This window comes from Petromyzon marinus, chromosome 64 (assembly GCF_048934315.1).
Source record: "Petromyzon marinus isolate PM22_M1 ecotype Great Lakes invasive population chromosome 64, UKy_Petmar_22M1.pri1.0, whole genome shotgun sequence".
Classification (NCBI taxonomy): domain Eukaryota; kingdom Metazoa; phylum Chordata; class Hyperoartia; order Petromyzontiformes; family Petromyzontidae; genus Petromyzon; species Petromyzon marinus.
In genome coordinates, this window is record NC_133730.1 from 2314148 (window position 1) to 2335775 (window position 21628).

At 54.5% G+C, this 21628-nt stretch overlaps 1 protein-coding gene across 1 annotated transcript in view; it reads right to left on the reverse strand.

Moving 5' to 3' along the window:
* Positions 1-21628, reverse strand: part of LOC116956302 (hephaestin-like) — a 41556-nt gene that overhangs the window by 2315 nt on the left and 17613 nt on the right. The window contains exons 5-18 of the mRNA XM_032977810.2: positions 21196-21453; positions 20847-21015; positions 19509-19648; positions 14968-15108; positions 13149-13360; positions 12458-12608; positions 11407-11619; positions 9956-10169; positions 8205-8344; positions 7124-7252; positions 6274-6380; positions 2667-2889; positions 2020-2159; positions 1369-1531 (exon numbers count right to left, since the gene is read on the reverse strand). Of these exons, the coding sequence (XP_032833701.1) occupies positions 1369-1531; positions 2020-2159; positions 2667-2889; positions 6274-6380; positions 7124-7252; positions 8205-8344; positions 9956-10169; positions 11407-11619; positions 12458-12608; positions 13149-13360; positions 14968-15108; positions 19509-19648; positions 20847-21015; positions 21196-21453 (2400 nt within the window). The remainder of the gene's footprint in view (positions 1-1368; positions 1532-2019; positions 2160-2666; positions 2890-6273; positions 6381-7123; positions 7253-8204; positions 8345-9955; positions 10170-11406; positions 11620-12457; positions 12609-13148; positions 13361-14967; positions 15109-19508; positions 19649-20846; positions 21016-21195; positions 21454-21628) is intronic.

The window sequence follows — 21628 nt, forward strand, 5'->3', positions numbered from 1 at the left end:
CTGTCACAAACAACGCAGAGCCTGAGAAACTGTGCCCTGGGTCTTCAAATCCCCAAATGAGGACACATGCAGACAATGTGTGTTGTATTTGGAGAGCCTATGCTATGACCACACATGCACGGGTGGCTGGCACAATGAATCCTTGCTACAGACAGCAAATGTTTGTGGTGGTTGGCATATTCTTTGTTGTGGTGGAAATTTATCGTTCAAACATGGAAGCATTTGTTATGGGTTTACACATTCGCTTAAGGACGCAGTCGGTCTCACCCATCGTTCCTATAGTGGATAAACAAAAGTATCTCCCTCCACATTTTAAACAAATAGAATGAGTCCATTGACTTTATTGGTTTTCCAGTACCAATATTATCCAGCAGCAAAATCTGGATGGGTTTTGACCCGATGGGTCTCATCAACAAAGCCAGACTGGTTAAACAAATACTACTGGGGTTACCCGATGTTATTGGCAAGAGCACTACATCTAAGCTATGGTGCCCTGTTCATTGCAACAACGAAAAAGCAATAGAGTATACACATGCGTTGTTGATGAGTCTCATATTATGGAGCACATCCATGTGGTCCTGTGTTTGTGATGGAGAATGTTTTCACCTGTGTCTGTGATGGAGAATGTTTTCACCTGTGTCTGTGATGGAGAATGTTTTCACCTGTGTCTGTGATGGAGAATGTTTCCACCTGTGTCTGTGATGGAGAATGTTTTCACCTGTGTCTGTGATGGAGAATGTTTTCACCTGTGTCTGTGATGGAGAATGTTTTCACCTGTGTCTGTGATGGAGAATGTTTTCACCTGTGTCTGTGATGGAGAATGTTTTCACCTGTGTCTGTGATGGAGAATGTTTTCACCTGTGTCTGTGATGGAGAATGTTTTCACCTGTGTCTGTGATGGAGAATGTTTCCACCTGTGTCTGTGATGGAGAATGTTTTCACCTGTGTCTGTGATGGAGAATGTTTTCACCTGTGTCTGTGATGGAGAATGTTTTCACCTGTGTCTGTGATGGAGAATGTTTTCACCTGTGTCTGTGATGGAGAATGTTTTCACCTGTGTCTGTGATGGAGAATGTTTTCACCTGTGTCTGTGATGGAGAATGTTTTCACCTGTGTCTGTGATGGAGAATGTTTTCACCTGTGTCTGTGATGGAGAATGTTTTCACCTGTGTCTGTGATGGAGAATGTTTTCACCTGTGTCTGTGATGGAGAATGTTTTCACCTGTGTCTGTGATGGAGAATGTTTTCACCTGTGTCTGTGATGGAGAATGTTTTCACCTGTGTCTGTGATGGAGAATGTTTTCACCTGTGTCTGTGATGGAGAATGTTTTCACCTGTGTCTGTGATGGAGAATGTTATCGGTCTCACCATTGCCCTCGAGGATGTGGTAGGTGGTCTCCATGCCGGCGTAGATGTGCTCCGTCAGGTGACAATGCAGGAGCCACGTGCCTGGATTTCGGGGCCTCATCTCCACGGAGTCGGATGTGCCGGGGAAGAGCTCGTGAACATCTCCCCGGTGATCATGGCGCTTCTGCGTGACCGCAGTCCACACACACAGGTCACTGCCTCTTCGCTCCTGTTTTCATTCACTTTTGTTTCACATTTTAGCGCTTCCCCCAACTAAGAGGTTCAAAGCATTGACGCACTAGCGACTGTAATCTCTTCATCGGTACAGGTCGCTAAAATTTGATTTGGAAAAAGTTGCCTCTTCAACTTAACCGGCGAGCCGGAACTATTTATGAAACTATTTATAAAACAACTGTTTATAAAACTGTTTATAAATCGGTGGCATGTCGGTTGGTGGCGGAGGCTCTTACGATGCATATCCGGCCAGATTACTATGATGATTATTATGCTATTACGTGGCCTAACCCAAAAAAAAATCTATTACGAATCATTACCTCGGCTGCGCAAACCAACCCAGGTGTTGGCATGATGGTGAAGATGCTGCTACCGACGCTCCCGGCGTGTGACCACCCCCCCCTCCTCCCCGTGAAGACGCCCGGCGTGGACTCTCACCTTGTAGAGGAAGGTCTCCCCGTGGAAGTGCACCGTGTGGATGTCCACCTCGTTGCCCATGCCCAGGAGGTACCAGGCCACCTTCTCCCCCCGGTACATGCGAAGGCCGCGCGCGTTTCCGTACAGCCACCCGTTGATCGCTGCCAGGGCATCGGTGTGTTTAGTGGAGTTCGCTGGCTCCCGCTCACACGCAACGGTGCGATTCTAATCATTCTTATGCTATCCTAATCCCCGCAACCTTCGATTAACGCTGTTGGCTAAGGTCGGTGCGAAATAAGTTCAACACACGTGCAACATGCATACATGCGACCGCAATTTGATTATAATGAATCGAATGCGATTCGAATCCCGCACCTTGCGATTAGCGCGGCTGGCTACGTACGGTGCGAAAGAAGTTCAACATGCATACATGTATGTTGAAAAGTGTAACAGATAACAACATGTACTTGATAAGAATATAGGCAACGCCAAGTCTCGTCACTCAAGACACTTTTGTTGAACGAGTGCCTACATTACACAACGATGCCTCGATACTTCGTTTAAAAGTTGCAAGGAGCAAAAAAAGCACTACAGGCATCGGATTCTTGAACCGATCCGTGCGGAGCTTTGCCCGATGGCGCTCGACGCTGCTCCGTGCTTCCCCCCACCGTGCATGCGGTTGCTCTCCTTGAAGCCCTCGTCGGAGGTGTCGACCCGCTCGGGGTGAACGCAGAACGTGCGCACGTTGTCCTCCAGGTACCACGAGAGGTTCTCGTCGTAGATGAGGAAGAGGAGCGCGAACTCGCGGTCGACGTCCGCCCTGCGGCCCTCCGCGCCCAGCACGCCGGCCTCGCAGACCACGAGCGGCCCAAGCAGCCCGCTGTAGAGATCCTGGCAGAGACGCGCAGCACGGGCACCGTCACGGGCACCGTCACGGGCACCGTCACAGGCACCATTACGGGCACCGTCACGGGCGCCGTCACGGGCACCATCACGGGCACCGTCACAGGCACCATCACGGGCACCGTCACGGGCACCGTCACAGGCACCATTACGGGCACCGTCACGGGCGCCGTCACAGGCACCGTCACAGGCACACGCGCGGGACGGCGAGGTGCAGCGTGGCTTCTCGCCGTTTGGTCGGAGAGATCGCGTGGTCCTCCTCGACTAGTCCCCCTAAAAAAAGAGCTTTACAGCTCATCTGATTCCTCCGCCAGTAATAAAATAAAGATTCTGATTTGGCCGATGCTCCTTAGCACGTTCCGCGAAACGTCGGGGCCATCGTGCTGAACGACCCGATTGAAACACCAGGGGAGCTGGACAGCCCAACCGCCACACGAATAAAGTCGCAAGGAGTTGTCAAAGCAGCGCTTAGCGCGCGGTCACGACCTGCAATCCGCTTTCAACCGAGAAGATGGATTCTGGCTTAGCAATCATTGGAAGGATTTGATAAACCATTTGGGGTCTTAATTGATTGATCGCGCTTAAGGTGGCTTTCAGACCGCATCCATTGTTTTTCGTCTCTCCCCTCCTCTTTTCCAAACATAGATGGACTCGTCCATCTGAACAAACTGTCAAATCGCTCTCCGTGGTGCTAACGTTAAAAATAACCGCCACTTTTTTCAAATTTTCTTGCTGTGGTTTTCACACCTGATGATGACTGCTTGTGTTGCAGTCGAAACGTCGTGAGAATTTGATTGTTTTATATTTTTATTATTTTATTGTTTCCCTTCTACGTGACTTTACCGAAAGAACAAAGAATATGAATCCCTGCAGTCACGAATACTTTAAATCAAAATGTAGTCCCCCTCCCCGCGACGACGGCACTCGACGTCTGCGATGGCGGGTGTCCCCTCGTCGCTAAGCGGAACCCCGCTGGGAACGTGCGGGGACCACGCTGCCCGGATCGCGGCTCCTGTCGCGAACCGGATGTGCGGTCCCTCGAGCTCAACCCCGTCAAGCGAGACGTGTGCGTGCGTGTGCGTTGAACTTCGTTCGCACCGTACGTTAGCCAACCGTGCCAATCGGAGGTGCGGGATTAGAATATTGCACACACACACGCACGCTCGCACACACACACAGTTCATATGGCTCACATACACACACACAGGTCACATGGCTCATACACACACACAGGTCACATGGCTCATACACACACAGTTCACATGGCTCACACACACACACAGTTCACATGGCTCACACACACACACACACACCCAGTTCATATGGCTCACATACACACACACAGGTCACATGGCTCACACACACACAGGTCACATGGCTCATACACACACAGGTCACATGGCTCACACACACACACAGTTCATATGGCTCACACACACACAGGTCACATGGCTCACACACACACACACAGGTCACATGGCTCACACACACACAGGTCACATGGCTCATACACACACAGGTCACATGGCTCACACACACACAGGTCACATGGCTCACACACACGTCACATGGCTCATACACACACACACACAGGTCACATGGCTCACACACACACACAGGTCACATGGCTCATACACACACAGGTCACATGGCTCACACACACACAGGTCACATGGCTCACACACACACAGGTCACATGGCTCATACACACACAGGTCACATGGCTCATACACACACAGGTCACATGGCTCACATACACACACACAGGTCACATGGCTCACACACACACACAGGTCACATGGCTCACACACACACACACAGGTCACATGGCTCACACACACACAGTTCACATGGCTCACACACACACACAGGTCACATGGCTCACACACACACACACACAGGTCACATGACTCACACACACACAGGTCACATGGCTCACACACACACAGGTCACATGGATCACACACACACAGGTCACACGGCTCATACACACACACAGGTCACATGGCTCACACACACACACAGGTCACATGGCTCACACACACACAGGTCACATGGCTCATACACACACAGGTCACATGGCTCACACACACACAGGTCACATGGCTCACACACACACAGGTCACATGGCTCACACACACACAGGTCACATGGCTCACACACCCACAGGTCACATGGCTCACACACACACAGGTCACATGGCTCACACACCCACAGGTCACATGGCTCACACACACACAGGTCACATGGCTCACACACACACAGGTCACATGGCTCACACACCCACAGGTCACATGGCTCACACACACACAGGTCACATGGCTCACACACCCACAGGTCACATGGCTCATACACACACAGGTCACACGGCTCCTGAAGGTGAACAGCGTTTGATGTCCACGGCGTGACGAGGAGGCGCCACCGTGCACATCAGCGATGCTCCTCGCGTGATTTCGCGATTCACAAAAACGACCAACTACATCTCGTCACCCGCATACCACGCCTGGCACGTAACGGTGCAAAAGTTAAGATCCTTGCGATGACGTGCATCGAATCGTGCGTACTGCTGCACGCAACCACGCTGGGGCTCTTTCAAAGCGTGCGCTCCGCTCCGTGCTCTGCTCCGTGCTCCACTCCGCGCTACACGCCGCGCGCTAAGCGCTGCTTCGACAACTCCTTGCGACTTTATTCGTGTGGCGGTTGCGCTGTCCAGCTCCCCTGGTGTTTCAATCGGGTCGTTCGGCACGATGGCCCCGACGTTTCGCGGAACGTGCTAAGGAGCATCGGGCGAATCAGAATCTGTATTTTATTACTGGAGGAGGAATCAGATGAGCTGTAAAGCTCTTTCACCAAAAAGTATTCGAAATAAACTATTTGTATCTGACCAGGTAAAGGCCACCGAGCTATATGCTTCTCTTTCAGAAGGGACTTGACCACAGATGGTATAGCAGCAAAGTACTCCAAACGCACTTCGCTAAACATGGAGGAAAAAATCGGAGGACCTGGAGAATAAATCCACGCGAACCCAGGGAAAGAGGGAGCCAAATATACAGGCATCAGCCCGACCCCTCCTGCACACCAGGCGAGTGAGATAACACCACAACAGCGTGGAATTGAGTTGCTGAAGGGGGCATATTAAAAAGCTGAAGGATATCCCAGCACGCGGGGACAATCGTCAGACATCGTGCTCAACGACACGCGGTCACGACCTGCAATCCGCTTCGAAGCGATAGCCCTCGTGTGTGGCTGGGGACCGCACGAGGTTAAGCCACGGGCCACAGATGCCACCCCCCCCCCCCCCCCCCGCGTCTGCCACCGCGGGCACCAGAGCCCCGGCGTGTGCGGATCTGCAGGATTCCCTCCGGCGCTCACCTTCACGGGGTCCACTCTGGAGTAGTAGGTCCACGTGACACAGTTGGGGTCACTCGGTCCAGGCCCAGAGGCCTCCGTGACCTCCCAGCGGTAGGTGTGGGTCTTTCCTGCGGGGGGGGCGGGGGGAGGGCCCAACACGCGACCTCAACAAAACGGCCCGCGCGGCGGTAGCGACGCTGCGTGCCGTGTGCTGTGTGCTGCGTGCTGCGTGCCGTGTGCCGTGTGCCGTGTGCCGTGTGCTGTGTGCCGTGTGCCGTGTGCCGTGTGCCGTGTGCCGTGTGCCGTGTGCCGTGTGCCGTGTGCTGTGTGCCGTGTGCTGCGTGCTGTGTGCCGTGTGCCGTGTGCTGTGTGCTGTGTGCCGTGTGCCGTGTGCTGTGTGCCATGTGCTGCGTGCCATGTGCTGTGTGCCGTGTGCCGCGTGCCGTGTGCCGTGTGCTGTGTGCCGCGTGCCGTGAGCGCCTTACTCCCCCGCTGTGCTGCCGCCTGCGTCTTGTCCTGCAGCATGCGGCGCCTCCCGACACAACTACATGGCCATCGATGTGCCCCGCGTGTTTCTTATGCTTCGCGTATGCCTCGTGTTGTGTGCGTGTGCCGCGTAGCGCGTGCGTCTCTTGAGCCGTGCGTGTGCCGTGTATGATGCGTGTCCCCCGTGTTGCACGCGAAAGCCTGCGTACCAAATTAGGGCCCAACATTATTAATCGAAAAATATAAACAAAATACCAATATTCTGGGTTCTCAAGTGGGAGGGTGGGAAGGTGTTAAGGTCTTCCAACTAGCTCCAAGACAACTGGTGTACCCTCCCCCCCCCATCTCTCGCGGTTCACGCTCACTGGGATCGGTCTGCACTCACCGGGATCGGTGGCGGTTGTGTCGCCCACCGCCGCTTCCACCCCGTGGGCGTGCACGCTGTACGGGCGGCTCGCCTCGTTCCGGAAAACCACGGTCAGCTCGTCCCCGACCTCGGCCCGCAGCACGGGCCCTGCGGTGGATGGCGCACGGCACCGGGGTGGCGGTGTCAATGACGACGCGGTGCAGGGACACTTTGTCGCTCCATCGCCTAAACTATTAACTTGTTATTTTACCGGGTAGGGCCGGAGGTAACCCACGCAGACGCAGCGGGAGAGAATATAAACTCCGCGTAGAAAAGGGTGGCCCGGAGTCAGGAAATCGTATCCAGGCCCCTTGTTGCTGTGAGTTACAAATGTTACCACTGCACTGCCACCCTGCCACCCATCATCATCATCATCATCCCTTGCTGGAATAAATTAATATTAAATCAATTAATATGGAGTAAGTATTGCAGTAATTATTGATTACAAATTATTGCTCAACTTCATTGAGCAATTTGTGGGCCAGGTCTCTTATGAAAAAAAGAGCCATACGCACGTATGTACGTTGAACTTCTTTCACGCCGTACGTGGCCAACCGTGCTAAATCGAGCTCTGTGGGCCTTATCTGGCAGTGTAAACAAAAAACAATCTGGCGGTGTAAAAATAAAATAAGTAATATTTAAAAAAAACACGCTTCAATAAAATGTACCGTGCTAGTAATGGAAAAACTCCACGACTCCAGAAAGTGGGCCCGAAGCTTGCCACAACATAAGGGGACCGTGGGCAATTACAGCCAACGTCAGTTGAGCGTGGACAATTAGACCCAAGCCGAAACATAACATATAAAAAAGAATGTTTAAAAATATATATATTTAATGATAGAATATAGTTTTGTCATCAGTATGACATACGTATACCAAGTTTGCAGTCGATACCACATTGGGAAGTGGGTTAAAATTGAGTTACAAGATTTGAGGATACAACGACAACAATGACAACAACGACAACAACAGACAGAGTGAGTTGAATAAAAGCGTGCAATAAAACAACTGGCACTGGTGCTGCGCGCGACGCGGTGCGGAGTTGGGGGCGGAGGGGTACCGAGGATGCCGAGATGCTCCTCGTCGGGGCCTCTCCCGCGGAGCTTGGTGAAGGTGGCATCCTCATACTGCAGGTACACGGCCTTCTTGTACACGGAGCCGATCCGCTCGTCCCCGCGGGCAGTGAACTTGGCGGCCTCGCTGTAAACGACGCCGCGGGGAGACGCGGGTGCCACGGACACAAGTCAGCAGGGGAAAGCATAAGCATATCTTATTATGATTTATACATAAATAGTTTTGTGTGTATATATATAAACTAGCGAAACTAAACTCGTTATTTTACCAGGTTAAGGCTATATAGCCCTTTTTTTAGAACCGTCCTGGCTATAACAAATGCTTGCTCAACGAAGTGGCTTATCTTGTGGACATTTATAGCAGCTAAATACTCTAAACACGTGATGTTCATTCTAAATGTGGAGGGAAAAACCAGAGGACCCGGAGAAAAATCCACGCGACCACCGGGGAGAGAGACACGCAAACTCCAAATATGCAGCAGGCGTAAGGGGTTGGGATCGAACCCACGACGTCCTGCATACCAGGCGAGCTAGTTAACATCTTGCCATTGTGCCGCTGTGGTGTAACGTTTCGCAGCACACTGAACTTGCAATCGTCCGGGTCGCTGGTTAGGTTCACTATCCTCGCAGAGGCTTTTCGCTGGCCATCGAACAAAGACAGTCCGCATCGCGCGCTTTCGCGGCCGTCTGCAACGTTCTTACCTCCGATATTAGGAAGCCACTGGGGATATGCACTTTTAAATATAAATTGAAAACTATTTTTTTAAAAATAGCTTTTTGTGTTTAGTTTATTTCACCCCCCCCGCCCCCGCCCCCGCCCGCACCTCCGATTAGCACGGTTGGTTACGTACGGTGCGAAAGAAGTTCAACACACGTACGGACATATATCCATCCATTCCAGCGCGGCAGTTGAAACGATCCACCCACTGCAGTCCGTCGATCGTCGCGCTTGCGGCGAGGGGCCCACCTCGCGCAGAAGAGTAGGCCAAAAACCCTCCAAGGGGGGCATCTCTGGAGCTGCCTGCGCTAGTGGCTATTCTGTCAGCAGCAGAGCGAGCAATAACTCGGGGGAGGGCCTCCACCTTCACTTTGCACAAAGCGTTTCACACCCGCGTGACGTGGCCTCGCGCCGCTAAAAACGGGTTATGACAGTGGAAAGTTTGAATTCGAGCATCAACGACTTAAAATACGCAGCCCGGAGATTTTAAAAATCGACGCATGCAAGAACACTGAAGCGCATCGACTAAAATCCGCCTCGCTCGCTTTTTTTCCCCCAGAACATAGATGGGCTCGTCCTTCTAAACAAACTGCCAAATCGCTGCCCGTGGTGCTAACGTTTATATAAATAAATAAATGCGCCGTTTATAAATAAACAAATTCAAACCGCCACTTCTTTCAAATGTTTCTTGCCGTTTTTTTTTCACACCTGATGACGACTGTCTGCGTTATGGTCGAAACGTCGTGATAATTTTTATTGTTTTATATATATTTTATTATTTTATTGCTTCCCTTCAACGTGACTTTACCGAAAGAGCTAAGAACATGCTCTCGCCACTTAACAAAATCGGGCGACGCGGCAACAATCATTTCACGGGGGCAAACACCGAAGAAGTCGAAACCCTTTCAGCAATTCGCCGCGTCACCGTTGGAGCGAACAATCCACCGACGCAACACGGCTGCCTGGAAGTGCCCGCCCCGCCCCGCCCCGCCCCGCCTCGCTCGCCAGCGACGGCCTCACCTGGCCTCGGGGTTGTCCCCGTGTCGCTCCTTCTCCCAGGTGTCGTCTGGAAAGTAGTCCCAGTCGACCTCGCGGGCTGCCAGGTAGTAAACGCGCCGGCGCCGCGAGCCGCCAGGGTCGGCGGTGCCTGGCCCCGAGCATCGGGACACCGAGTAAAACTGCTTCATGCCGGCCAGGTAGTGATCGGCGGTCTGGCATCCCACCTCGAACTTGCCTGCGTGCTCCCACGAGAGAGAAAAAAACGAAATAACGACGATTCCCGCCCTGGCTGCGGTGGACGGCGATGGGAACGAGCGGCAAGGGCTGCGTCGGTTGTGGCGGTCGTGCTGCTGCACACAGCCCTCGGGTGTGTCCTCGGGTTGTACCGCGGCACCGTCGGGCACGAGTCCGACATTCCGCTCCACGTGCTCGGCTCGAACAGCCAACGGGCCAGATCAGGACTTGTCACCCACCTAAGGCAGAAGTGGAAGCTGGCCCAGAGTGTGCTTATGGTGAAGCCAGTGCCTGCTGCTCAAACTTCATTCGACTATTTTGTTTTATTTTACCAGGTAAGGAGGCCCCACTGAGCTGTGAAGCTCTTTTTCAGAAGCGACCTGGCCCAGCGAAGTGGTTTATCACGTGGAAATGCATAGCAACCAAATACCGCATAACAGCATGTAGATTCTAAATTACGGAGGGAAAAACCGGAGGACCCATAGAAAAATCCACACGACCACGGGAAGAGACAGAGACATTCAAACTCCAAACATTACAGGCGACGGGGTTGGGGTATAACCCGCGACCTCCTTCATCCCAGGCGAGAGATATAACATTTCGCCACCACCGTGCAGCCAATGGGATGTGAGGAAGTGATTTTTAAAAAATGCATGTGGAGAGACAAATATGGGAAGGAGGTGCATTGTCGGCTTATTTATTTTGTTTGCTTGGGAGTCGGGTCAAACGATCACGCCGCGGTCTTAAGGGCGTAAAAATGCCTCTGCCGTAGGATTGCGGAGACCAAATCGCCGCATTTGATACAAATCCCCATCCCGCGTGCCTTTCATGCTACATGTTATTGGAAAAACGTATTACCATAGCCTGGGGAAATATGTTTGCATGTGTTAAACATTTATATTCGTTGTATGCATTAGTATTTTATTGAATCTTGTACGAAAAAAAACCCAATTGGTATTGCCCCCTGCCAATAACATATTGAAAGTAATAAGCAAGTGGGGGACATTTGGTGGGGTGCGTTGGGGACAGTCAAAGGATGCGCTGGGAGACATTTGTAGGATGCCATGGGGACAATTGGTGGGATGCGTTTGGGACATTTGGTTGAACGCATTGGGGAAACATTTGCGGGATGTTTTGGGGATACATTTGCGGGTTGCGATGGGGGCCAGTCGTGGGAGGCGTTCGGAATCCGTGACGGCATCTGCGCGGGAGCGCGCTGCGATGCGTGCGGCTCTAACCGGCAACGCGCGCCACCATGCTCGCCGTGCGGGCGACGTGCGGGAAGAGGCCGAGCGATCCGATGCGCCGCCCGCCCGCCAGCAGCGTGTTGCCCAGCACAAAGACGCCGTGCATGTCCACCTCGTTGCCCACGCCCAGGAAGCTCCAGGACACGCGGCCGCCCTGGCACACCGACAGACCCGGCTGGTTCCCGAACATGAAGCCGTTGATCGCTTCACGCGGAGACGGCGGCGTACGGTGGCAGCCATGGCAGCAGCAGCAGCAGCAAAGGCAACAGGAGTGGCAGCAGTAGCGGCAGCAGAAAAATCAGCCACAAGCAGCCACAACAATGTTTACATTAATCTTTCATCGAGATGCCAAAACGTTATAATTGTCAACGTATTAAAGATAGGAGGTACAAAAGTAACATTACTTTAAGACTGCATTAAGTACTGTACTGAAGCATTAAACAAGTGGACGTAACTGGGAGTGCTCGATGGAAAGTTCTCGAGGAGAATCATGGACGGAGCCAAATTGAATAAGGCAATCATCACCGACGTCTTTGTACAAAGGACATTCCACGTGGAAGGAAACCGTTGAACATCATTGGCTCACGTGACCCCTGCAGCCACTAGAGGCGCCACCATTCGCCACTATAATTTTTGTTATTAATTGAATTCGCGTTATAAATCGTGCCGACGATGGGCAATGAGGAGTGTGGCGAATCGCGAGGGGCCTCGGGGACGCGAGCTGGGCCACATCACGGCCACTGGGCGAGATGGGAAGAGGGAGCGTGAAGAGGAGACGTCTCTGACTCACTGGGGGGTCAGGAGTGGGGGGGGGGAGGGGGTCAGGATTGGGGGGGGGAGGGGGGTCAGGAGTGGGGGGGGGGGAGGGGGTCAGGAGTGGGGGGGGGGGGAAGGGGGTCAAGAGTGGGGTGGGGGAAGGTGGTCAGGAGTAGGGAGAAGGGGTCAGGAGTGGGGGGGGGAAGGGGGTCAGGAGTGGGGGGGGAAAGGGGGTCAGGAGTGGGGGGGAAGGGGTCAGGAGTGGGGGGGGGGTCACCCCAGCTACCGTGCATCTTGTTGGACTCTTGGAAGTCTGCGTCCTCCTTGTCGACGGCGCTGGCGTTTCCAGCGAAGTGCTCGATGTTATCGTCCAGGTACCAGCTTTCGTTCTCGTCGAACACGGTGTAGAGGAGGAAAAACTCCTCGTCGAACGCTTTCTGCAGAGGGGAAATAATGGCAGTGACGGCACCATCCAGGGTCGTGATCTGATGCAAGGTTACCGTGCGCTTCAAATATCTACATTTTGACGAATTCAGCAGCGGCCTCTTGCTTGGCAGTTGAAACAACGGGGCGAGTGTTCCTCAAATCCTCGCAAGCCTCTGTCCACCCAGCAGTACACCAATGGGCATACCACAGCGCAGTCGACTGTCCGCGTCTCGTGTGGCGGGCGCAAAGTGGGGCTACTCCCCCACCACATCCGAGAGGTTCCGCAGACGCGGAACAATCGGTCCCAAATGAAAACCTTCTCGGAGCGCGCTTTCTGGATCTCGCTCGAAATGGCGAAGGCCCTTCAGAACGCCGGCGGCGGCAGCGCCCGAACAACAAGCGGGGGCTCATGTTCTCTGGGCTTTTCGGCAAAGTCACGTAGGTGTTATTTTTATTTGAACCTACCTACGTGACTTTACCGAAAGACCCGAAGAATATGAATTCCTGCAGTCACGAAAGCTTTAAGTCAAGCAGGGGCCGCGCGCCTTCACCTGCTTTCCCGAGGGCTCCAGCGCCTCCGGGCGGCAGACGAGCAGAGGCCCGAGCAGCCCCGCGTTGGTGTCGCGGATGGAGTCGACGGCCGAGAAGTACATCCAGGCGAGGCAGTCGGGGTCGGAGGCCGCGGGACCGGCGCTCCGCGGCACCGCCCACGTGTACGTGAAGTTCCCGCCCGGTGGGACGTGTGAGGCCCGGCGCTGTGCCTCTAAAAAAATAATATATATACACACACACACACACAAGGACTCCTCTACTTACGAATGAGTTAGGTTCCAGAGGTCTGTTAATGACTTTACTCCTGTCGATTACAAACACGTTGTACGGCGTGCACACTAAACACGGGTAATGGCTTTAAAAGTTGTATCATCTCCTGTAGATGTAGATGCCACTGGGTCTTCACGTTCTGCAGATGTAGATGCCACTGGTTCTTCATGTCCTTCAGATGTAGATGCCAGCACAGCCATCTATTGCGCGGCGGTTGAACTTACGACCCTTGATCCGAACAGGCAACTCTCTGAGAGTTACTCATTGTTTTTTTGGTAAAGTCACGTATGTAGAAATGCAATAAAATTCTATTAAAACAAAAAACAATCACGACGTTTCGATCACAACGCAAGCGATCTTCATCAGGTGTCGAGAACAAATCACGGAGGTAAATACAACAAAAAGATGAGAGACGAGAATTCAACAAACATGAAAAAACATTACGTGAAGCACAACAACACAGTTAGACACTTCCTGGCGGACCACGAATTTCAGAAGAGTGTTCAATTTCGTGTTCAACCAATTCTCTGAGAGTTCGTAAGTTGAGTCCCTGTAACAGCGGGCGACGGCGGTCGCCGTTCCCTGTTGATCGCCGGTCTCGTCAGCGTGACGGCCGTCAGATTACAGCGCGCTGTTGGCAACGTCAGTGGCGCCAATTCGTCCTGTGGTGGTTGTTCCCTCTCTACTCTTTGGTTCTATTCGGTAAAGTCACGTAGGTAAAAAATAAAACAACAAAAATCACGACGTTTCGGCCACAACACAAGCGGCCTTCATCAGGTGAAGGGACCAGGCTGTCTCGAGGACAGCGCTGGAGTGAAACACAGCCACGCTCAGACCGCGGGCCTTTAAGCTGTGTGCAAGGAAACAAGGTGCCTTGACAAAGGAATTAGCATAAAAATTAGCATTTGATTGGCCGACTTAGTCGGCCAATCAAATGCTAATTCCTTGTTTCCTCGCACACAGCTTAAAGGTCCGCGGTCTGAGCGTGGTTGTGTTTCACTCCAGCGCTGTCCTCAAGACAGCCTGATCCCTTCACCTGATGAAGGCCGCTTGTGTTGTGGTCGAAACGTCGTGATTTTTGCTGTTTTATTTTTTACCTACGTGAGTTTACCGAATATAACCAAAGAGTATGGATCCTTGCAGTCACGAAAGCTTTAAAACTAGAATTGTTCCCTCTCTCTTGGCCGCCATTCTGTCGTTAAGTCCCAGGATCACTCATCCAGCAGTGGCGGCAGGCGTTTGCAGGGCTGCACACCTTTGTAATAATAGTAATATTAATAATAGTAATATTAATAATAATAGTAATATTAACACTCGCATTCATAATTTGCTCGTGACCTAATAAGACGTCTCGGAATGTTGATTTTTATCGTTGAGCCTCGGGGACACCCCAAATGGCAGTTTCTCCCGGTTAGATTTTACCGCGTTGTAAATGCTGCGGCAGGCCGAGGGAGCGCCTCCCTGCTGGGGTGGAGATGTGGTGGAAGCTGTGGGGAGGAGGAAGGAGGCAGAGGAGGAAGGAAAGAGGGGAGGAGGAGGAGGCCTCACCGGAGCGGCCGTCCGTGTAGACGATGCCCTCGTTGTCCTTGGTGACGAGCAGGCCGTGCGGCTGGATGCTGTAGGGCCGCGTCGCCCGGTTCACAAACGTCACCACCACCGTGTCGCCCACCTGGGCTCGCAGTACGGGACCTGTGGGTGCACGCGCAAAGACAACGATGGCCCGTGTAGCTTTCCACTTGCTGTTGGGGCGAGTGCCGTTAGCGAGCACCGTTGAAGGCTGGCACGGCACACAGGGCTGGATGGAAGAAACTATGCCCGGCTTGCCTTTGTCTCCCCAGCGACGATGTTCACACAGTGCACCTTCTAATATATTTTTTGTATGCCAAGTCAACCTAGGGGAGGCCCAGGACCGGTTAAAATAATCACTACCTGATATTATTGGTCACGAGCGTGAATCGAAGTCGCGTCGCTGAGTCATGCTGACCACCGCGCCACCGCTCATCACACCTCCAATTAGCACGGCTGGCTACATACGATGCGAAAGAAGTTCACAATACGTACATACACCACAACCACTACCCCCATACAAAGACAAAGATCCCCCGTATAGCCTTAACAGACTGTCAGGGCAAGTGCTGTTAGCAAGCACCTATAAAGGCCGGAACGGCACACGAGGGAGTGGGTGGCCAACACCACGCCCGGCCGCCTTTGTCTCCCCAGTGGCGATGTTTTTTATCCACCGCACCAGGTACTCATTTGAGGCTGAGTCGACCTAGGGGAGGCCTAGGACCGGTTCAGATAATCGTCACTGGTGTTGGCCGTGAGCGGGAATCGAACCCGGGTCGCCAGGTTCATAGCCAGCGTAGCGCTAACCGCTACACTACCGCTCCCCACACACACAAACACACAAATACACACACATACACACACACATACACAAAGATCCCCCATATAGCCTTAACAGACTGTAGGGGCAAGTGCTGTTAGCGAAGCACCTACGAAGGCCGGAACGGTACACGAGGGGGTGGGTGGCCAGCACCACGCCCGACCGCCTTTGTCTCCCTAGTAGCGATGTTTACACACCGCACCAGGTACTCATTTGAGGCTGAGTCGACCTACATACACAAGACAAAGACAAAGATCCCCCATATAGCCTTAACAGACTGTAGGGGCAAGTGCTGTTAGCGAGCACCTATGAAGGCCGGAACGGTACACGAGGGGGTGGGTGGCCAGCACCACGCCCGACCGCCTTTGTCTCCCTAGTGGCAATGTTTACACACCGCACCAGGTACTCATTTGAGGCTGAGTCGACCTAGGGGAGGCCTGGGACCGGTTCAGATAATCGTCACTGGTGTTGGCCGTGAGCGGGAATCGAACCCGGGTCGCCAGGTTCATAGCGATAGCGCGCTAACCGCTACACTACCGCTCCCCATACATACACACACACATACACACACACATACACAAACAATACACACACAACAACAACAATCGCCATTCGCCACTAAGTGGCGGTGACGTCACCACGACGCTTGTGCCAGGCTATGTGCACCCTGAGGCCACGTGAAGTGTCGAACGCCCGCTGGCAGGAGGTCACGGGGCAGACCCAGGTGCCACGGATCGACTGACTGAGATGACTGGCTGATGCACCACCTGTGCCCCCTACTGTGCCAACCTGCTGTGCTTTAGCCACCCGGCGCTCCGCTCGCTGTTGTGAGCGTCGCTCCTCCGCCCTCCGTTGTTGTTGGAGGGCGACTGCCTCCAACTGCCCAGTAGCATCCTTCACGAGCCTCCTCCACAGAGGCCGATCTTGACACCGCTGGTACCAGTCATCGGCAAGTCCACTCAGCTCCACGTCCTCCTGTACCACATCACTCCATCTCTTCTCTAGCCCGTGCCGCGCCCGCTTAGCCCCCTCAATCCGGCCAAACAAAAGCTGTTTCGGCATGCGGTGGCTGGGCATGCGGGCTACATGACCCAGCCATCGCAGCCTTGCCTGCCGGAGGAGCTCACCGATGGGACCCTGCCCAGATCTTTCAAGGATTTGTGAGCTCCTCACACAATCCAGTCTGGTTAAACCCAGGATGGATCGTAGGCAGGCCAGCCTAAATGTTTCTAACCGGCGAAGATGTTCCATTAGGGGGGTCCACGTTTCGCAAGCGTAGAGAAGGGAGGGAATGACCGTGGCCGAGAAGACCTGAAGCTTAGTGCGGAGCGACAGACCAGGTAGCTTCCACACAGCGTTACGCAACCGATGAAAAGATATTGCCGCTCGACTGATTCGGAGTGAGACCTCTGCTGTTAAACTGGAGCCAGTCATAAGCACACTGCCCAGGTATGGGAAACTCTCCACTCTCTCCACAACTGCCCCATCACCGATTGGGAGTTGTGGGGGTGGAGTGTCCGATGGTACAAAATACCCAGGCAGGTGCTTAGTTTTGGTGGGGCTGATGGTAAGGCCCCACCTCTTAGTGGCACGCTCCAGTCTCAGCAGCAGCGTCTCCAACTCCTCCTCTGACTGAGCAGCTATTACGAAATCATCAGCATACATAACGTGGTTGAGCAATAGGGAGCCATCCCTTGACCGCACCCGGGCATCGATTAGCCTCCCATTATATCTGTACCATATGGAGATTCCCCCGGTACAGCTATTGAAGGCTTCACGAACTACGTGGTCAAAATAGATGTTAAATAATGTGGGAGCCAGAGGACATCCCTGTCGCACCCCAAGATGTACAGGGAATGGCTCTGACTCCCGGCCATGTAGTTTTACCCGGGCCCGCTCACCATCATGAAGGTCCTTAATGATCGTGAGCAGAGGGTCAGGTACTCCAAAAGCACGAAGAACGACCCAGAGCCCAGGCCTACTGATGGTATCATAGGCCTTGACCAGGTCAATAAAGCAGAGATGTAGGTCTTGTTGGAATTCCCTACACCTCTGCTGTAGCAGACGGACAGAAAATATGGCATCTGTGCAGGACCGCCCTTTCCTGAAACCGCATTGGGGCTCCGCAAGCCTCTCCTCAGCGTGCCTGGCAAGGCGATGCTGAATAATCCTTGCCAGGACCTTTCCCGGCACACTGAGGAGTGAGATGCCCCTGTAGTTGTTACAGTCTGTGCGGTCCCCCTTCTTAAAAAGGGGGACCACCAGGGCATCCTTCCAATCCTGCGGAACCCGTCCAGTGGTCCAGACTGTTGTTATGATGTCATATAGGGCAGTCTGTGCACAAACGCCACCCTCCCTCAGCATTTCGCTTGGGAGATCATCTCTGCCCGCTGCCTTTCCTGGTCTCAGACTCTGGATCGCCTTCAATACTTCCTCAGCAGATGGCACCTCAGCCAGCCACTCACAGGGGGTGACTTCATCCAATATTTGAGGCACCGCAGCCTCAGCAGGGTCATCCTCACTTTGTGCCACGATGTTTTCCTGGCTGAGGGATTTTCCCTCCCCCAGGACCTCACAGAAATGCTCAGCAAATCTGCGAACCTGTTCCTGGGGGTCGGAAATTGGATCACCGTTTTTTCCCCTAATGATGGTAATAGGTGTGGCGCTGCAGGTTACTTTTTTGATGGAGTTAAATAGAGATTTGTGACTCCATCTCCTCAGCAACCCGCGACCACCACCCATCCTTGCAGCGCCTCACGGCTCTCCGAACCTCCGAGCGAAGGCTGCGGTAAGCCTCCTCATTCTCTGACGTGGGATTCTGTAGCCGATGACAGTGGGCCTGTCGCTTTTTCTCAACCATCCTGAACAACTCCTCTGTCATCCAGGGTGTCTGGGGAGGTCTGGACCGCGTACCCAGAGCAGCCATTGCAGCTGCATGAGTCACAGTCCTAAACCTCGCCCATTTACCCTCGACATCAGGAGGAGTCGGGGACGATGCCAATCCCAGCCGCAAGCGATGATGAAATTCTCGCTTGCAACTTTCATCAGATAACTGAGACCAGGCCACTTTAGGTTGGAATGGGGTCCTGGGTGTACACCCACCACCGGAGTGGAAGAATGGCAGGCGCATCTTACAGATGACTAGTCGATGGTCAGAGGGCAGATCAGCTCCACGGTAGGTCCTGGTGTCAAGGACATGGGCTCGCATTCGCCGGTCCGTCACTATGTAGTCCAGCAGATGTTCTTGCTTGGACCCGGCATGCATCCATGATGTTGTGTGGATGCGCCGATGCCGGAACAGCGTGTTGGTAATTACAAGCCCATGGGCTGCACAAAAATCTAGCAGCCTCCTACCGTTGTTATTGAGCTGATCTGGCCCATGCCCTCCAATCACTCCAGACCAGGTGCCAGTATCATGACCAACTCGGGCATTGAAGTCACCCAACATGATGACTCTATCCCGAGGGGCCACTTTAGCCAGCACACACATACACACACACATACACACACACATACACACACACATACACAAACAATACACACACATACACAAACAATACACACACACACACATACACACATACACACACACATACCCACACATACACACACACACACAAGCGTCTTCAGGTAGCCAGGGTTGCCGCCTTCCCCCGCGTCGTTCCACCCCCGTGTGGCCCCCGCCAAGGTCCCGGAGTCTCACCCATGAGGCCCAGGTGCTGCTCCCCGGCGTGCCGCGCAGTCTGCTGCGTGAAGCTCGCGTCCGTGTAGCCCACGAAGCGCGCCTTCTTGTACCTGCCGCCCAGCCGCGTCGGTCCCCGCTCAAAGAACGTCGCAGACTCGCTGCGCTTGCGCACACACGCACACACACGTGCACACACACACACACACGCGCACACACGCACGCACGCACACACACGCACACACACGCACACACGCACACTCGCACACGCACACACGCACACACGCACACACGCACGCACACACACACGCACACGCACACACGCACACACACACACACACGCACACACGCACACACGCGCACACACACGCACACGCACACACGCACGCACACACACACGCACACACGCACACACGCACACACACACGCGCACACACACACACACACGCACACACGCACGCGCGCGCATGCACACACACATGCACACACACACACACGCGCACACACACGCACGCACACTCGCACACATGCACACACGCGCACACGCACACACGCACACACACGCACACACGCACACACACGCACGCGCACGCACGCACACACGCATGCACACACACGTGGAGGTGTAGCGGTTAGTGCCGCTGTGCTACGAACCCGACACCGATGACGAGTATCCGAACCGGTCCTGGGCCTCCCTGTGGTCGACTCGACCTCAAATGCAGTACCTGGTGCGGTGTGTAGTAAATATCGCCAAAGGGGAGACAAAGACGGCCGGGCGTGGTGACGGCCACCCACTCGTGTGCCGTGCCGGCCTTCATAGGTGCCACTTGCTAACAGCACTTGCCCCCACGGTCCGTTAATGCTATACAGGGGATTTTTTTTTATTTTTGCATGCACACCGTACCACAACATCGACCGTCGTTACCCGCGAAGTCATGGTGACATCACCACAAAGCGCTTGTGCCAGGCTAGGTACGCACCTTGAGGCCACGTAAATTGTCGAAGGCTCGCCGGCAGGAGGTGACGGGACAGACCCAAACTTAACAGCAAGCGCCGTTCGCCACGAAGTGGCGTTGACGTCACCACGGCGCCTGCGCCAGGCTACGTGCACGTTGAGGCCAAGCACACGCACGCGTGTGTACATCGAGATGATTACGCAAGGAAGACTCTTATTCGGGGATCCTCATGGTGGAGGCCTCACGCTCGCGAGGGCGTCGCGGCCATTGGCAACGTTGCCGAGACAACAACGGAATTTGCCGCGAGAGCTCCGGGTTGAGCGCGATCGCCACGGCTCCCGAGCGGGCGGGCTCTGGAGCCGCACGTTCGCCGCGACCGCGACGAGGCCGCCGTCGCGCTCACGTTTCGGGGTCGTCGAGGCGCTTCCCGGTGAAGGCGTCGACGCCGCTGGGGCCGTAGTCCCACACGCTCTCCTCCGCCGCGACGAAGTACCGGCGAGTCTCGCCGCCCGCGGCCGGAGCGGGCGCCGCCCGCCCGCAGTCCCTCACGGTGTAAAGCGCCTGCATCCCGGCTGCAAGGCACGCACAGCGACCACGCTGCTGCTGCTGCTGCTGCTGCAGCCGGCGGCGTCCGCGGGGTTCCGCGCACCACCTACTCTACTCGCGCTGCGCACAAACGGCGGCCGGACATTCAGTCGCGCGAGGCGGCGGCGGGGGCGGCCGCGGTTGCGGTCGCGAGCGGCGGTTTTCACCGTGCACGTGGTGATTGACGCCGCACGTCAGCAGCCACGAGCCGACCTCCGTCGGCACGGCATCCCCGGACGCGAAGGAGGCGGCAAAGAGGTCCACGGTGTCGACGCGCACGCCGCCCGTCAGCACGAGCGTCTGGCCGTGGAACCTCGCCGTGTGCAGGTCCTTCTCCCCGCCGATGGCCAGCAGGTGCCACGCCACGCGCTCGCCCACGCACATCTCCAGGCCCGGCAGGTGTCCGAACACGAGGCCGTTGATGGCTGCGGAAGGGGGGGGGGGGAGGACGGGCAAACAGCGCGACGGCAATTAGCATCGGCCGACGGCTCCAAGGATCGACCCACGGCTGGATGAAGGCCTCCGGACGTTGGCTTGGCGCGGGGACATTCCGTTTTGGTTCGTACGTGGGAGGGGACGGATACGCGAGGGGGATATCCA